This window comes from Nipponia nippon, unplaced genomic scaffold (assembly GCF_047370975.1).
Source record: "Nipponia nippon isolate SJK-2023a ecotype South Korea unplaced genomic scaffold, ASM4737097v1 scaffold_7, whole genome shotgun sequence".
Lineage (NCBI taxonomy): Eukaryota > Metazoa > Chordata > Aves > Pelecaniformes > Threskiornithidae > Nipponia > Nipponia nippon.
The window spans coordinates 27,038,387-27,054,362 of record NW_028262391.1 but is presented as its reverse complement, the minus strand read 5'-3'; the positions used below and the strand labels follow the sequence as shown (position 1 = coordinate 27,054,362).

Here is a 15,976-nt window from a genome sequence, read left to right as displayed (position 1 = left end):
CATACAGAATGTCTAAATAGGTTTTTACTTTGTGTCTTGTGGCAAGTGGCTCACAGGGCATCCACATTGTGTACAAGGGTTTGTCAGTCTGCAGGTCCTTTCTTCCTTGTGTGGGTACTGGGAGGATATTCCTTACCTGTGGCTGTGGTGTCCTGCAGGGCAACTGCATGTCCTGTGATGGCCGGAATGATGCAAAGGATTATGCCCACATCCGCTCGGCCATGAAGATCCTCATGTTCTCAGATTCTGAGCACTGGGACATCAGCAAGCTGCTGGCTGCAATCCTGCACCTGGGGAATGTAGAGTTTGAAGGTAAACTCAGCATTGTCTGTGCTTGGCCTTTCCTCAGACTCCATGGTAAAGGCCTAAAGGTGCTGCCTGCTTCTATCTGTACAGATTAGGTTGTGCTGCTCTAGTGTTTTAAAAAACATTATCTTATTATTATTTTGTCACACCATCAGGTTTCCATGGTTATAAAAAGGCCCTTATCACACAAAATGAAACAACAGATAATATAATGCCATGTTACATTTGCTGATTGTTCTGCTACATAAGCCAGAGGACACAGCAGCAATTGAGTGATGTATGCCATGGAGATGATAGCAGTCATTTTCCTGGCTGGGTTTGGTGAACACTCACCTGCCTAAGTGCACTTCTGGATGGCACGGGCACAATGTGAGATACCCACCAGCGGGATGCCAGAAGCTCTCACATTTTCGAAAAGGACTCCTTCTCACTTTGTGATAGAGAGGGCCCAATACAGTGATGCCAGATGGATTCTTTGGAGTAATGCTGGCTGCTAAAATGAGGGATTTCCCTCATTCCCTTTCTTTGTCTAAATTTCCCACAAGTCAGATACATGGAAAAAATTATTTTCAGAAACACATTTTCTGAAGTCAGATACTACTTCCCCAGATCCCCAATAGCTATTATTTAAAATTAATAACCTTGTCAGTTTTGCTGCTATTTTTAGCCTGATGTGCTGGAGTTGTGAGGGCCCCATACATCCCAGGATCCCTGGGTGAAATCAGGACCCTCTTTAGTAAAATCATCAAACCCAGGAGTTTCAAAAGAGGGCTTACTGCCTTGCCACATTCCCAGAGCTACAGGGTTGCAGAAATATGGCTGCAAAAACAGCACAGCCCCCCACCGTAGCAGAAATCATTCACCCTGAGATTGACTGTTTCCTCATTGTAGCGGCTGTGTACGACAACTTGGACTGCTCTGATGTGATGGACTCACCACACTTTTCAATCGCAACCAAATTGCTTGAGGTAATGGACTCACATGTACTAGTTCTCTCCTCCACCCTTGCTCCCTGAGCACACTGACAAAGCATGTCTCTGTGGAGTGTTTATGTATGGATGCACATATAATGGGCATGTCTTCTTCCTGCTGACACTCAAGTGATGCTGTTGCAGATGTCTGTCTGAGCTAGATCTTTAACTGGGACAGCAAGCTGCCAGTGAATGCTGCTGGACAGGCAGTTTGTCATGGCCCTCTTCCTGAGACAGAGTTTGCTGGATCTCCTTTATCCACCTGGAATGACCAGGTTGCCATGACTGTTCCTCCAGGTGGACTCCAGTGAACTCCAGCACAGCCTTACAAACCTCTCCATCATTGTCCGAGGAGAAAGTGTGTCCAGGCCTCTGAACATAGTTCAAGCTGCAGATGGGAGAGATGCCTTTGTGAAGGTACTGGTGCTTACATCTTCTCTGTTTAAAGATTGAGGATGCTTTCAGAGCTGGTTGAGGAGCCTTATGTGGCAAACGTTCACCCAGAGGGCTCCGGTCCCTCGTAGTTTTCAGGCATAGTTTGACAGCATTGTAGCAGCATGATGGCAAGCAGTAAGCTATGTCCAAAGACTGTAATGATTCCTCTTTAATTTTTTCTCAGGGTATATATGGACGGATTTTCTTGTGGATAGTGAACAAGATCAACTCAGCCATTTTCAACCCAACTTCTCAGAAGCCTAAAGACAGACATCAGTCCATTGGGCTGTTGGACATTTTTGGGTTTGAAAACTTCAGCAACAACAGGTAGGAGGCTCTAGATTCATTTCCAGTGGGAAGCTGAAAAGCAGCTGATGTAAAGGGAAAGAATGAAAAAACAGACATGCTCTTTCATTATCATCCTGATTCTCAGAAAAGCAGTGAAATTTCCATCACTGAATTTTCCCAGTGATGATCATGCACAGATTCCATTTTTCTTCAGTCTTGGTCATATTTCTGCCTCCTCCCCCAACCTTCATTTTGGTGCAGCCATTTCACATGTCTATTCCAAAACCTCAGGAATTTTCTCAGAGGAGATGGCTATGAAGCTGCTATGAGCAGGCAGCCACTATGTGAGGATGTAGTATGTCCCTATGTGTCTGTACCAAACTTTCTTGTTTCATAGCATTTTTACAATGTCTCTTGGGATACATTTTGCATATAGTACAAAGGAGGCCATGTAGTATTTCCCATTTCAGCTCATGCTTCCATCTTGCTCAGTGTTCTTTCATCCCTTTTTTGGGGCTGCTTAATTTCTCTACTCTAAAGGACAGATCAGCAAAACAGCTGGTCAGTATACCATTGTCCCACTGCTACCTCTCCTACTGGTGGTTTCAGTCCCAAAGCACCATTTCTGTTTGCCCTTCTCTACAGGGGCAACAATTCTCTCAGTTTTATGGTACCATATCATCAGTACTCCACAAACCATCAGCACATATCCTGTAGTCTTTTGCAATCAATTCCAACTGATGCATCTTGCTTGCTTTCAACAAGATAATATTCCTCACTGACTTTTGGAACATAGTCTAGGATCTGTTCAGCCCATCTACTACCTTTTGTGTTCTCTCCTATTATTTTATGCTATTCCCAAAGGCTGCAATCCACATGGAGCCTCACTGTGATGAGTACTCCACAGGCACACACAGTGTGCCACAGCAATTACCAGGTAATGAAACTCAGGTGCAGCATTAAGGAGTAACTAACAAAAGAAGTGGTAGTGCCAGTGCAAGTAAAAACACGTCACACACTATACAGTCAAGCTATTTTCACAGTTATGTGTTCCCCTTTATCTCTAGAGTTTTTTGAAACATATACAAGATCTTTCCCTGCTTGCTCAGCAACACTCCATTGTCAGTTGGCTCATTTCTGCTTACCTTTATCATAGCAGAAAATGCATCCCTTATATTGCTAAGATTGGCAACATGCAGTGGTGGTGATCATTAGCACTGTGGAATATAGCAGTAGTATATCTGGATATGTATTTAATACAGACAATAAACAAATACCATAGAGCAGCACTGGCCAAGGGTGACCATGGGTTCCCATCTTGTCCCCCCTGCAGCTTTGAGCAGCTCTGCATTAACATTGCCAATGAGCACCTTCAGCAGTTCTTTGTGCACCATGTCTTCAAGCTGGAGCAAGAGGAATACCTTGCAGAGCACATTACCTGGAATAACATTGACTTCACTGATAACCGCCAGGCTCTGGAAGTCATCGCACTCAAGCCTATGAATATCATCTCCCTCATTGATGAAGAGAGCAAGTTCCCAAAGGTAAATTTCTGGTTTCACCTGTAATGCCTGGCTTTGCACACAGCTCACAGGTAACGCTTGGCTTTACACACAGAAAAGTGCAAAGGTGGCTTTCAGATACATTATGAGAGACAATGTCTTCTCCCCATAGATGTTCCTTTTAAATTAGCTCACTATACAAATGCTTCACTCTCTGCTGGAGCGTGCTCTTCCTGATGCCTCCCTGTTGAAACTCTTAACAGCTGTTCCAGACAGAGAAGGAAGGAGTCTGGATCATTTTACAAGGGCTTAGAATCATAGAATGGTTTGGGTTGGAAGGGACCTTAATGATCATCTGGTTCCAACCCCTCTGCCATGGGCAGGGACACCTTCCACTAGACCAGGTTGCTCAAAGCCCCATCCAGCCTGGCCTTGAACACTTCCAGGGATGGAGCAGCCACAACTTCTCTGGGCAACCTGTTCCAGTGTCTAACCACCCTCATGGCTTCTTAGGAAATCTTTGAATTTGCATATTATTTGAGTATTGTTCTGCTGTTGGTCTGGGCTGCAGCTTGCTCTTTCTTCTCCTGGATGACAGACCTAGTTGAGCAATGTCACCATTGTGAGGAAATGTTATTCTGCAAAGGCCAGGCATCTCAAACAAAAGAGCAGAGATGAAAGTAGCATCTGATCTCAGACATCCCTGCAGAGCATTTTCATAGTATCCAGAGCATGGTGAGGCTAAGCAGGAGTGCTAGTACAGGAATCAGATGGCAATGTGGGCTTGTCCAGAAAACCAGGCCGCTGCCTCAGCTTATTTGTAGTCCTCAGGTAATGTTTTGAGAGGATCATGTACAGGCAGACAGCTTTCCCCTTTCTTCCCTGAGAAGCGAGTGGTCCCCATGGTATGTCCTGCAGTCAGGACAAGAAAGCAACTCCTCTATGATTTCCGGAGCATATAACTTCTCAGATAATACAGCACTCGCTGCCCCAGCACAGACCAGTGAGCAGAGCTAGCCTCACATGCACCACAAGGGAATGAGATTGTGACGGCACCCCTTGAAGAGAAGCACCCAGCTGCCTGCCTGCCTGTGGAAGTTATGATCTGGGCATGCTGATTGGTACTGCTCAGGGCAGCCTTCTTCCAGGGATCTGTGAGTCTTCCACCAGTTGGGGAGTGAAAGAAGAACTGTGCCTCCCTGGGAGAAGGAGGATGCACCCCTCAGAGCATGGCTGGGTAGGATGGCATATGAACCTTGGTGGGGATCTCTGCTTGTGAGGTCCAAACGTTTGGGAAATTCTCAGCGCACCTGGTGATGTTAGTAATGTTATGTTATGGGGGCTTGTGTACAGCCCTAAAATACCAGGCCTTACACTCTGGTGGTGTGTTGTGTCCTGATGCTTGTGAGAAGGGTCTGTGTAAAAGGGAAGACACTTCTGGCACTACCTTTCTCCAGATCTACTACACAAATAAGGGGGAGAATTTGAGCTTTTGCTATCTCAGAGCACCACTTCTATTTGTTTGCTGATCATAGCCCCATGCTGGGGGAAATCTGCTTTTTTGCCTGTATTTGTCCTTTTTTGTCTGTATTTTTTTCTAGGGCACAGATGCCACCATGCTCATCAAAATCAATTCCCTCCATGGCAAAAGTAACATCTACATCCCACCTAAGAGTGTCCATGACACCAAGTTTGGCATCAACCACTTTGCTGGAGTTGTCTTTTATGAATCAAAAGGTGAGCCTGTCTCTGCTGGATACGGAGGGTGGAGAGAAGGGCATGACCTGCCCTGGATGTGTGGCACTCCAGGGTAGTGTTGATCTGAACTCAGATCAGGAGGTCAGGAGGATTACTCTAAACTAATCTGCAAGTTACTGTAAACGAAGTGGATTTTAGCTAGACAGTGTGGTCCTAGAGCCAGCAGGCTGCAGAGGTGACAAGCTGATTTTGTTTCCATCCTATAGATTTCCTGGAGAAAAATCGGGACACACTGAGTGCTAATGTAATGCAAGTGGTTCATTCCTCCAAAAACAAATTCCTGAGAGAGATTTTCCAGGTGGAAACGACCCCACTTAGTCTGGGACGCGGGACCATCCGGCATCTTGGAGCTGACCAGGCCTACAAGGTTGGCTTACTGGCACTGGATTGCAGGAACAACTAATTTCTCCTCCTCTGGCTGTTCCTGACCTCCTCTTTCTTTTGCACTGTCTCTGCAAATCCCTGTCCCTTTCATTCAACTCATTTCTGCAAAGGAGTCTGCCAGAAAAGTCAAGGGCTGGTGTTAATGCTTTAAACAAGTGTAATGTCAGCCCTGTCTCCCAGGACTGCATCCTTGGACATCTGTGTAGCCATGCCTGCAGGCTGTCACAGAAGCATGAGCATGCTACCTCCCCACACGTTGTCATCAACTGGATGGGTTTGCTCTGTGTCTGCTTGGGCATCCATGTTGCATCCACATTGCCAGGATGGGTGTAAATTAGTAGGAGGAAACTGTAGTTCAAAAGGTTCATTGGAATGGAACAAAGCACCAACCAGAGACCCCTCTGCAAAGCCAGTAGCTGTTCAGAAGCCAGCAGCTAAACTTGCTGCCATACTGCACATGTAGCCAGTCTGCTGGGACCCTAACACCAAGGGGTCTGACTGGGCAACTGGCAGGTGGGTCCTGGCCTTTTCGTTCTTGCAGAGGCCTGACAGGGTAGCACAAAGGAGCAAATAGCTGTGCTGTCACAGAAAGATACTGTGTCTTCTGCTCCCAGTGACACCTGCAGACACAGTCTCACTGCCCTGCATATTGCTGCAACTTTAGCTCTCCCTCCTGGCCCGGAGGCTTTGTGACAAAGTTCGTGATGGCTAATTATCACAGAATCATGTGTGCTTAGTGGTGTAGGGAGCCTTGTCCTGTGCCTAGCGAAAATGAGGTTGTAAAGTCCAGTGGACTGGAAACAGCATGGGGCAGAGTTCAAGTTCTCTGCCCTGCTGCAACTTTCACATACCTTGATTTCTAAGTGTTTAACTATGCAGTGTCATCATTGTGTGAAGGTACTTTTGCTTTTAATATTTACATCTTTGAGTTTTCCTGTCAGGGTACAGAACAAACAGCTTGCTATCTTACCTGTTACCTGCTGTTCTCCTGGTATTATTTTCTGATCCTGTCCTTTCTTCCTCAGTCTTTATCCCAATGTGGCTTTCTGCTGTCCAGGACATCTGGCCATGGACAGGTAAACATCCTGGGGGAGAAGAATGTCAGAAGTGGTACAAGCAGCAACAGAGAGCTAGCTTAGCATCTCTTAAATGCTATGAATATCTTCAGATTAAATACCAGGTCTATCTACATTGCTCTAATGCTCTAATGGGTTTTGTCTCTACAAATAAGGTTGTGTTATTGAAAAAAACCCTTTCCTTACATTTAGAAAGTACAGCAGCATGCCAAGAAAGGAGATACTAAATGTGGGCTACTGCCCATTTCAAAATGCACAGAAGTTAGCTGAGATACCCGTATTAATTTCAAATAGGTTGGGCCACCCTTGGGAAGCCTAAGAAGCAGGCTACAGAAAAGGACAGTGAATGAAGTGCCAGAAAAAACTTTGCTGTCCTGAAGTCTCAGAGTTGCTCTCCTGGCACACCGGAGGAGAAAAGTCACCACCATCTTAACAACAAATTCAGCTTTAACAATGTTATATGTGTGAGATCACGAGGGCTCGGGCTTCAGACTTGTGTGGCCATCCCACTGATTTACTGGAACAGCAGAAAGGCCTCCAAGATCTGGGAGTGCAAATTGCTTTTAACTCTTATACAGCTTAAACATGTATATGCTGTTATCATATCTACTTCAAACAGATGCTTGCTAGCCCCTAAGATGCATCAGAGCTGTCATGAGACATTCCCAGGAATTGTTTTCCAAAGGCGTGAGTGTTTCGTCGCTGGAGGGCAGCATTGCCCTGTAGCTAAAGCAGAAGGTGGCAACTTGAGTGTTAAAAAGGGCACTTATACATAAGAACCAGCAGAATGAGGTACCATAAAGACCATGGAAGTGAGGGGAGCCACTGGACTTTAAATTATTTACTTGGAAAAAACCCAGAAAACCCACAACCCACCAAAACCCTCAAAACAAACAAACTAGCTGTATTGTGCTGCAATGATTAGCTCCATGCCTGTACATAAAAGGCCAGTGGAGTCCTTTTGTTACTTGGAATCTGCGTTGTTGTCACCGTAATTTAATGTGCCCTTAAAACGTACTAGGAGGTAGAAGCTTAGGCCTATTGTGATGATCTGCATGAAAAAGACATAGGTGGAACTGTGCTTTCAGAGAAGCTAGGGAAGTCAGGAGCTAACTGCAGCCAAGTGCAATCCCTCTGAGGTTACACTATTGCAACTGGGAGCAAAATTCAACCCAGGAGTGGTGAGACATAAAGCACTTTGTCTGCAGCCATAAATCGATTATCTCTTACCTTATCCTCCAGTAAAAGTTTGCCTTTTCACTGCTTACTGTAGTATTAATGAGCAAGGCGATCAGTCATCCTAATCACTAAGGAATGAGCTGTTCTGGTTCTTTAGCATTCCTAGTTAGCTATGAGATGGCAGCAAAATGTTTGGCCTGGAGGTTATTATTGCTTTGGGAGTGGTGGTTTCTCACCAAGCTTTCAGGCACACACCCAGGAATAATAGCTTGGCACCCAAGCCCTACACTGAATGCAGCCTTGGCTGGAAGAGACAGGCCTATGTGGGTTTGTGTGGGTGGAATTTCTTCCACTGCAGCCACCCCCACTGCCAGAACTTAGTGCCCAAGTAGGTGAAAGAGCTCAGTGGGGTTTCTTTGCAAGGATAAACCCAACTTAGTAAGATGCAGATGGCCGATTTAGCTCCCATGTAGGTAAATATTTTTTTTCTGGCAGTTGTGTGATACTGTTACATTGTACGAAACCATAAAGATTTATTAATTGGCCCTCTGACAGTGAATGATGTAGCAGTCAGCATATGCTTACTCTTCCCAGGGCTTGGATACCACCAAACGGCTCTCTACTCTGGGAGGACAGTTCAAGCAATCCCTGGAAAAACTAATGAAAATTCTTGAGCAATGCCAGCCATACTTCATCCGCTGCATCAAGCCAAATGACTACAAGAAACCACTGGTAATGTTTTAACAATATGAGGTCTTGTCTTCAGTAAATTTTTTAATGAGAAAAAGCTGTCAGTTGCTGTGTAGCATTTCATATCTGTACTTCAGCCAAGAAGAGCTGGACTACAGGCTATTACTAGAATAAAAAGGGTGGTAGGATATAGCATTGTTAATTTACAGAAACATCTCTCAAAGCATCATAGAGTAATAGATGGCAAAAAAGCACATAGGTGTATTCCTGAGGAGAGTTGTAAAAGCCTTTCCTGTAAAGATAAAGACAAAACTGGAGAGTTTCTAGCCCCTCAATAAGGGGACAAACAAAAAACATTAGGATCCAACAAAGATCATACTATGAAATAGCCTGAGAGAGAATAGGAGAGCTGTTGGTGTTTGAGAGGGGTGATGTGGCTTAATTTGACACTACAGGAGAAGAGGAGCAAGTTTGTCATTAAGACGCTTGGCTAGAACTCAGGAGATCACGATCCAGTTCTACATTAAAACCTTGTATGGTGTTGGTCAAGTGACCTAATCATTTTTAAAGTACTGCATGTGGCTATGTGGCTTAGTGAGCCTGTTTTTAATCTGCATTACAAGCAACTAGGAGCACTCATACTATGTTTTCCATGGCTATGCCCAAAGGGCCCAAGTTGCTGCTACAGTTATTTGCACCTGCAAAATAATATGAACAATTTATTGTTCATCTGAAATTGCAGTTCTAGAATTGAAAACAGTTGCTCAAGCCAGACTGAAGTTAATGGACTGTTTCCATTGCTGATAAACACAAAGTTGAAGACCCTTTGGGGTGACTTGTTTAGGCCTGTAATGAATTAATTTAGGGCACTAAAGAAATAAGAAGTGCAATTAAAAGAAGAATAGTAGGCCATTTTGTAGGCACCCTGAGGTTGGAGGTTAATAGATATGTTCTGAGGAATGCTGTATGTGTGGCTGCTTTCAGTGCTAAGTCTCCTCCTTGTCTGCTTTCCCTTTCAGTTGTTCGACCGGGAGCTGTGCATCAAACAGCTGCGATATTCAGGGATGATGGAGACTATACAGATCAGGAAAGCTGGCTACCCAATTCGCTACAGCTTTGAGGAGTTCTTTGAGAGATACAGAGTTCTCCTGCCATGGTCTCTTCGAGAACAGGTGTGTTACCACAAACTTGGTTTAAGGCTAACCTAACTTTTCCTTATGAGGGTTTAGTCTTTCCCACAGTAGAAAGTTCTTGGGTTATTGCTGGCACAGTTGAGAGAGCGGTCATCACGGTAACTGTCATCGCAGTAACTGTAGCTAAATACTTATATACTCACTTGGACCTTAGCTGAAACGGTAGTTGTGCTTTTAGGTCCAGCTACCCTTGACCTGCTCCACACAGACATCCCAGGCAAGGTGGCATCCCCATTGCCCTCAGATGTTTCTTTTCTCTAATCACACACTTCTGAGATCTCTAACACCCTCCTCACACTTGAACTCTGGAATGCTTGGCCATGCACTCATGTTCCTCCGTTTCTTGACCATTTGAGCTGAACCACTTTAATTCATGATACTGTCAGCCCAGAGGTCTGTAAGACCTCATCTGTTTCTGTTCTTCGCCCTTTGAAATGCAGAGCAATAGATCCTTACGTAGTGTGCTGTGTTTCCAACCAAGCCCTAACATGATGATGCTTTTGCACATCAGCTGAAGAATGATGCTCGACAGAGCTGTATCAGCATCTCTGAAGCAGTGCTGGGCAAGAATGAAAGCTGGCAAGCTGGAAAGACCAAGATTTTCCTTAAAGTAAGTAGAAAGGACAGTTTATTGTCTCTTCTCCTGAAAAACCGTGTGCTTCACAGTATAGCTTGACCTGCTTGTGCAAGAGTGGTGATCCAGAAGGACTGGGTTCTCTTATAAACTCTCTCTTGAATCTGAGGCTGAATCTTTTTTCCTGAAGGCCAAGTTAATTTAATGGACACAGCCTGGTGTAGGAGAGGCTGATCCTGTTCCTGTGCTCCAGTGTTCCAGCTAAAACAGCACAGTATTGGTCTCTGCTCAAGCCTTGAGCATAAAAAAGAACTGGATACCAGCATACCGTTGCAGGGGACTTCCTTGTCTGTAGCATTCCCCCAGGTAAAAACAGTCTTACTGCAGGCAGATTCTCTGTTTATAGCTACAGCCAGACATGGTGTGGTCAGGTGGTATGCACTCTTCCTGCTGCAGTTCCACAAATGCATTTTAATCACACTACATCATGCTGATTTGGGGCCTCTTTCAGACCATGTGTCCAGTTTTCAGAAGCTGGGGGGGGGGGTCTGCTCAGCTGGCATATGCACACTTTCTTTTAACAGGATCACCATGATACAGTACTGGAGCTGCAACGCCAAAATATACTCACAGATAAGGTTCTTCTTATCCAGAAGGTGATGAGAGGATTGAAGGACAGGTCAGTGATCTTGCAGAAGGGAATTTGCTTTGGTTTGAAGCAGTGATCTTTGTGGTGCAGTTTAACATGCTCTGTGAAGCATTTTTGAGTATGAAATGTATCAATCCATACCTTCCACTAGCCCTAAATTCAGTGCTTGTCATGTAACAGTGCATCTATGCAGATTTTGCACAAAGATTTGTTCTGGCTCAGTTTCTTTATGTTCCTGATGCTTTTCAAAATGCAGCACTGTGGCACATGCAGCTTGTATGAAGAGGAAGGGCTGGAAGGAGGATTTGCACTTAATATTTCCAGTAAACAATAGGTATCTGGAAAGCAGGAAATCCCCATGGAATCTGTGTCCTTCTCAGAGCTACAAGGACTCCTTTATTTAGGATGCTTCTCTGATAAAAGACATAGAAGAGAATCAGATGGAAACTAACTAGTCCTTCCCTTTGCCAAATGTTCTTGCATTTTGTCTGGTTTAGTTTGAAATATCTTCAGAAGTGAGATCTAGTCATTGTCAAATAAATGTTTGTCCTCATTAAATGTTTTACATCATGATTTGTACTTATTAATTTTGTATCCCCTAACGAGAACCATGATATAGGATTGAATCCTGGTTTAGTTTAGAAATATTCCTGACAGTAGAGAAGCAAGAACTATAAAACATGACACAAATGCCCAAAACCTTCCCCTTTTTTTCAAACTCTGCCTGCTATCTAACAGAGTATCACCTCTCCCTAAAAGCCTCATCTCACTTTTATTTTTAAACAGTCAGAGCTACATGCCACTTCTGACAGTCACAGTGTGACAGCTTTTACCATGGGAAGTTCATCTTTCTCAGATGGGCTCCTAGCCCTGGCAGTTAGGACACTGGGGAGCAACTGGTCATCAGATGGGGGAGTTAACTTATCCAGGCTTGGTGCAAGGGTGCTTTCTCAGTTCTTACAGAGCTCTCCTACCACAGCAATGAGTTTGGTCTGCAGTTGCTATGAGTATTTTTGCAGCATTAAGGGCAAAGTCAGCTCGGATGTATCAAGGTGTATTAATAATACTTCTCTCTCATCCTTTCTACTAGCAAATGGATAGCAAAGCAAATAGGAAAATACTTTGTGAGCTCAACTGATTCATGATGCTGCTTCACTTGCAGAATGAGCTGAGCCTAGGTGAAATCTCTGCCTTTATTGACAGAAAAGGTCAGGCAAAACAGCCTATTCTGGCCTTTCCATCAGCATGAAGAACACGTAAGCAGACAAAATTCTTTGAGTGAGGATAATTTTGAAGCATGTAGTACAAAAGTATCTGACCAGACTAATTTTTCTGCTGCAACAGAATACTTTTCTTGGGCTACTCAGAAACAGGAGGAACAGCCCACACTGACCTTCAAACTTGCCCTGGCAAGACGTCTACTAATAATTGAGCTAGTTAGTTTGACAATAGCTTTCCTGGCTCTAGTGTTCCTAGATGGCAGACAAGGCTAAGATCAGACTGTAGATAACCCATAAAAGGAAAAAAACGCCACCTTATTCTTTACTATTATCATAAGAAGCAGCACAAATAACCTATTGCTTGTCACCTCACCTGTCTGTCTGCTTAGGAAGCGGTTTCTGAAACAGAGAAAGTCTGCTGTAGCCATTCAGTCAGCCTGGCGAGGCTACTGCTGCCGGAAGGATTTCAGAATGGTAAGAGGCGGGTGTATATGTATTTATACAAATATTTGTGTGTGTGTGTGTGTTTATATACTATTGCCTGCCAGACTGAGTGGAGTATTAGGAATGAAGATATTCACAACTGAAGGGAGGAGCGGCAAGATGGCAGGGTGTAAAGAAGGGTGTAAAATCCAAGGAGGGCTCTGGGACCTCTCAGGTGTGCTGAACCTGTGACATGTCTGCTTTCTGGTGAAAGCAACTAACCTCTAGCAGGCCTGGTTCTGGCGACCTGACATATGAGTGATCCCACACTTCTTCTAGTCAGGAGTCCAAGGCTAGCATTTGTGCATCACCACCACGCTATGAGCAAAGCGTCTTCCACAACTGTTACAGGAAAACTGGGAATCTGTAAAAAAAAACCAGAAAAATCATTATATCAATCTCACATTATTAAAAATATTGGCTGTTTTTCTATAGATGGTGGGTTTTCTGAATGAGGAAAGCTACACCATATTGGGGACACTTGCATATTGTGTATTCATGTGGCACGAATTATTACTAATGTATCTCATACATCCCATTTGCAAGAGGCAAGAGGAGAAACTGCCAGTTTCAGCCAGAAACATTTTCTATTCTGCATCAGTGATGCAATTCCTGTCTGAAGAGCCAGGCTGTTGTCCTGCACTCTGCCCCATCCTCCTCTGCTGCTTCTTTTGGGATTGTCATACCCATCTCTCCGAGGACATGCCTTTTTTTTTTCCCGTACACTTGGTTTCATTTCTGCTTGCTTCCTTCCCCTGTCATAATCCCAGGCTATCATTGTCACTTCCTGGAGCCACTCCCTAGAACAGGTCCCCAAAAGAACTCTATATAGTCTAGTTTTAAAAGCCTATTACTGGCAGAAAATAAAGCATAAAAGGCAGTATTGTATTAGCCCCTTCCAGTGTCTTAATCCAGTTACTGAATGTTATTATCTTCTACTCATCCCAACTTACTCCCAGTCTCAATGGTTTTGAACCATAATCACTTCTTTTTCCTCCACCTCCTACAGGTTATGCTGGGTTTTGGGCGCCTGCAGGCCCTCTACCGGAGCCGGCAGCTTGCTAAACAGTATGAAGCAACCCGGGCTCATATCATCAGGCTTCAAGCCGTGTGCCGCGGTTATCTAATGCGTCAAAAGATAGCAGAGCAGAAGAAAGCTGTATGTGTTATACAAGCTTATGCAAGGGGCATGTTTGCTCGCCAACTCTACCAGAGGATGAAGAGGGAGGTATGCTCACAGATACCTTGTGAACCTGTTGTTTCTATGAATCTGATAGAGATTTAATGACCAGCAAGTGTTGCCATAGCATAGCACTGGATGTGGATATTTATTTTGGGTTATTTTATTTTGAGCTCTTGTCAAGTATGAAAGCAGAGTTTTAAGCAGATGATCTTGTTTGTGCTTGCTTTCTGTGTTCATTATCATGGATCAAAACTTCACTGACACAGCTGAAACGTTTTGGACAGCAGGGAGAAAAAAAAGATAAGATGCACATGTATATAGTCACTCCTGCAAGGGAAGATCAATTTCTACAGCAAGGCTTGATAATGTCACTTAGGGATTCATTCAAAAGGGAATCCTAACGCAGTGTGTCTTGGTATGCGCTGCCAGAGAAAATCCTGTACTTACTGCCTTGGCGGTCTATAGCACATGGGAGGCCTTTCTATGATTTCCTTTCTGTATTAATGCTGTACAAACAGGACAAAGCCAGTTTGCAGATTTCTGCCTGTGGCCTGTTCCCTAAAATGCCAAATCTAGAACTGAGTTCATGTTGGGATAAAGTCCTGGTGTGGACAGCTTGTTAATGACAGAAGGGAGCTGGCTCAGCAGTTGTGGAAACAATCACAGAATGGTCCTGTTGTCCACAGAACAATTGCAAGCTGGAAGCCAGGAATATCCGCTTGGAAGAAGAGAAACGTCTCATTCAAGTCCTTGGACCAGTGAAAGCAAGGGAAGAAGCTATGAGATTAGAAAAGGTAAGTATGTTGGTGGAGGAACACTGAATGCTGTGTTCCTTGGCTGACAAGATGGCTTGCCCAGCTCACACCTGTGGACTTGCTCAAAGATCTGGGCACTGCTATATTTTAATAAAAACCAGACATAGTTGTAAAACTATTTGTAATGATGCTTTAGAAATGGGACAAGGCAAACACATGCACATTTCTGTTTGCAGTATGAGCTAGCGCTTTAGCCAAACATGCACAATGCTATTACAGCCCCTTGACACAAAAGATTTTTAAATTTTAAATAATGTGGGGTTTTCTGCTTTAGGAATTCTGTGTTTTTCCTGTATTATCTCTTGTTGATAAAGTTCTTGAAAAATTGCACATCATTACCAATACGCCAACCGTCTATGAGGACAGCTGTAAGAGCAAGTCCCTGCTGCTGGCGTGCTAGGTCTTTGTGACTGCTTAGCAGAAGCAACATTTGACTTCACATTCCAACACTGCCCTAGCAGAGCTGGACCTCATTGTCATAACACCTTTGTAATAGTGTTTCATCCTTGCACCCGTTCATTCTAGCAGAATGATGTTCCAGTCATGTCTAACTAGCTTCTATGTTTAAAGGAACACCTGGCTGCTCTGGAGAGAGAGGAGGCAGAAGCAAGACAAAGGAGGAATGCTCTTGCCAATAAACCAACAAATCATGATGTTATCAGCGACCAAGAAATGGTGGACAAAATTTTTGGGTTTTTACCTTCTATGATCGGAGGCCAGGAAGGACAGGCTCCTCTGGGTTTTGAGGTACAGAGCTGCAGACTGGTAATGGGTCATTTTCATCCCTCATGTAAGTCCACTGACTTTGTTGGAATTCCATCAGTGGTCCATTCTGTTTACAGTGAAAGAATCACCCAGATTAGTCATCCAGACAGCCTCTTCAGGATCTGCTTTCAGAGTCAGTTCCCAAAAGTTTTTGGTCACATGCAGTTTGGGCACTATATGTCTTCAAAAGCTACTGCACATTTGTTTCTTTGGCCCAGCAGACCATCACCAAATAGTGCCATTCTCTGCATTTTGGCGCCAACCACATGTTCTGCTGACAGTGCTCTCAGTGATTTTCTGGCTGAAACAAGCTGGAAGTTCATGACCCAAGTTATCCCATGTTCTTAAAAGCAAAATTTGAGATATACTGGTCCTGACAGCTGTGGAGGATGGAATCGTGTAGGGAGAGGTAAGCAGAGTAGAATGGTCTGGGTTAGTGCAGGATGTGAGCAATGAGATAGCACCTGGATTTTCCATCAGCAATGTTTTTGCTGAAGACCAAGAC

General features: G+C 44.2%; 1 protein-coding gene and 1 long non-coding RNA gene across 2 annotated transcripts in view; one reads left to right on the top strand and one right to left on the bottom strand.

The window, feature by feature from the left end:
- The window catches only part of MYO7B (myosin VIIB), a 54,015-nt gene that overhangs the window by 11,144 nt on the left and 26,895 nt on the right, over window positions 1–15,976 (top strand). Inside the window, exons 9-23 of the mRNA XM_087739821.1 lie at window positions 159–312; window positions 1,198–1,274; window positions 1,575–1,694; window positions 1,897–2,039; window positions 3,334–3,544; window positions 5,104–5,239; window positions 5,467–5,627; window positions 8,494–8,631; window positions 9,609–9,761; window positions 10,294–10,392; window positions 10,941–11,035; window positions 12,615–12,699; window positions 13,718–13,936; window positions 14,578–14,685; window positions 15,277–15,453. Of these exons, the coding sequence (XP_087595947.1) occupies window positions 159–312; window positions 1,198–1,274; window positions 1,575–1,694; window positions 1,897–2,039; window positions 3,334–3,544; window positions 5,104–5,239; window positions 5,467–5,627; window positions 8,494–8,631; window positions 9,609–9,761; window positions 10,294–10,392; window positions 10,941–11,035; window positions 12,615–12,699; window positions 13,718–13,936; window positions 14,578–14,685; window positions 15,277–15,453 (2,076 nt within the window). The remainder of the gene's footprint in view (window positions 1–158; window positions 313–1,197; window positions 1,275–1,574; window positions 1,695–1,896; window positions 2,040–3,333; window positions 3,545–5,103; window positions 5,240–5,466; window positions 5,628–8,493; window positions 8,632–9,608; window positions 9,762–10,293; window positions 10,393–10,940; window positions 11,036–12,614; window positions 12,700–13,717; window positions 13,937–14,577; window positions 14,686–15,276; window positions 15,454–15,976) is intronic.
- LOC148050867 (uncharacterized) lies at window positions 161–15,531 on the bottom strand. Its single transcript, XR_015700533.1, has 4 exons — window positions 15,407–15,531; window positions 12,931–13,072; window positions 6,615–6,729; window positions 161–290 (listed from the first exon to the last, which is right to left on the bottom strand). It is a non-coding gene; the product is annotated as an uncharacterized LOC148050867 (long non-coding RNA).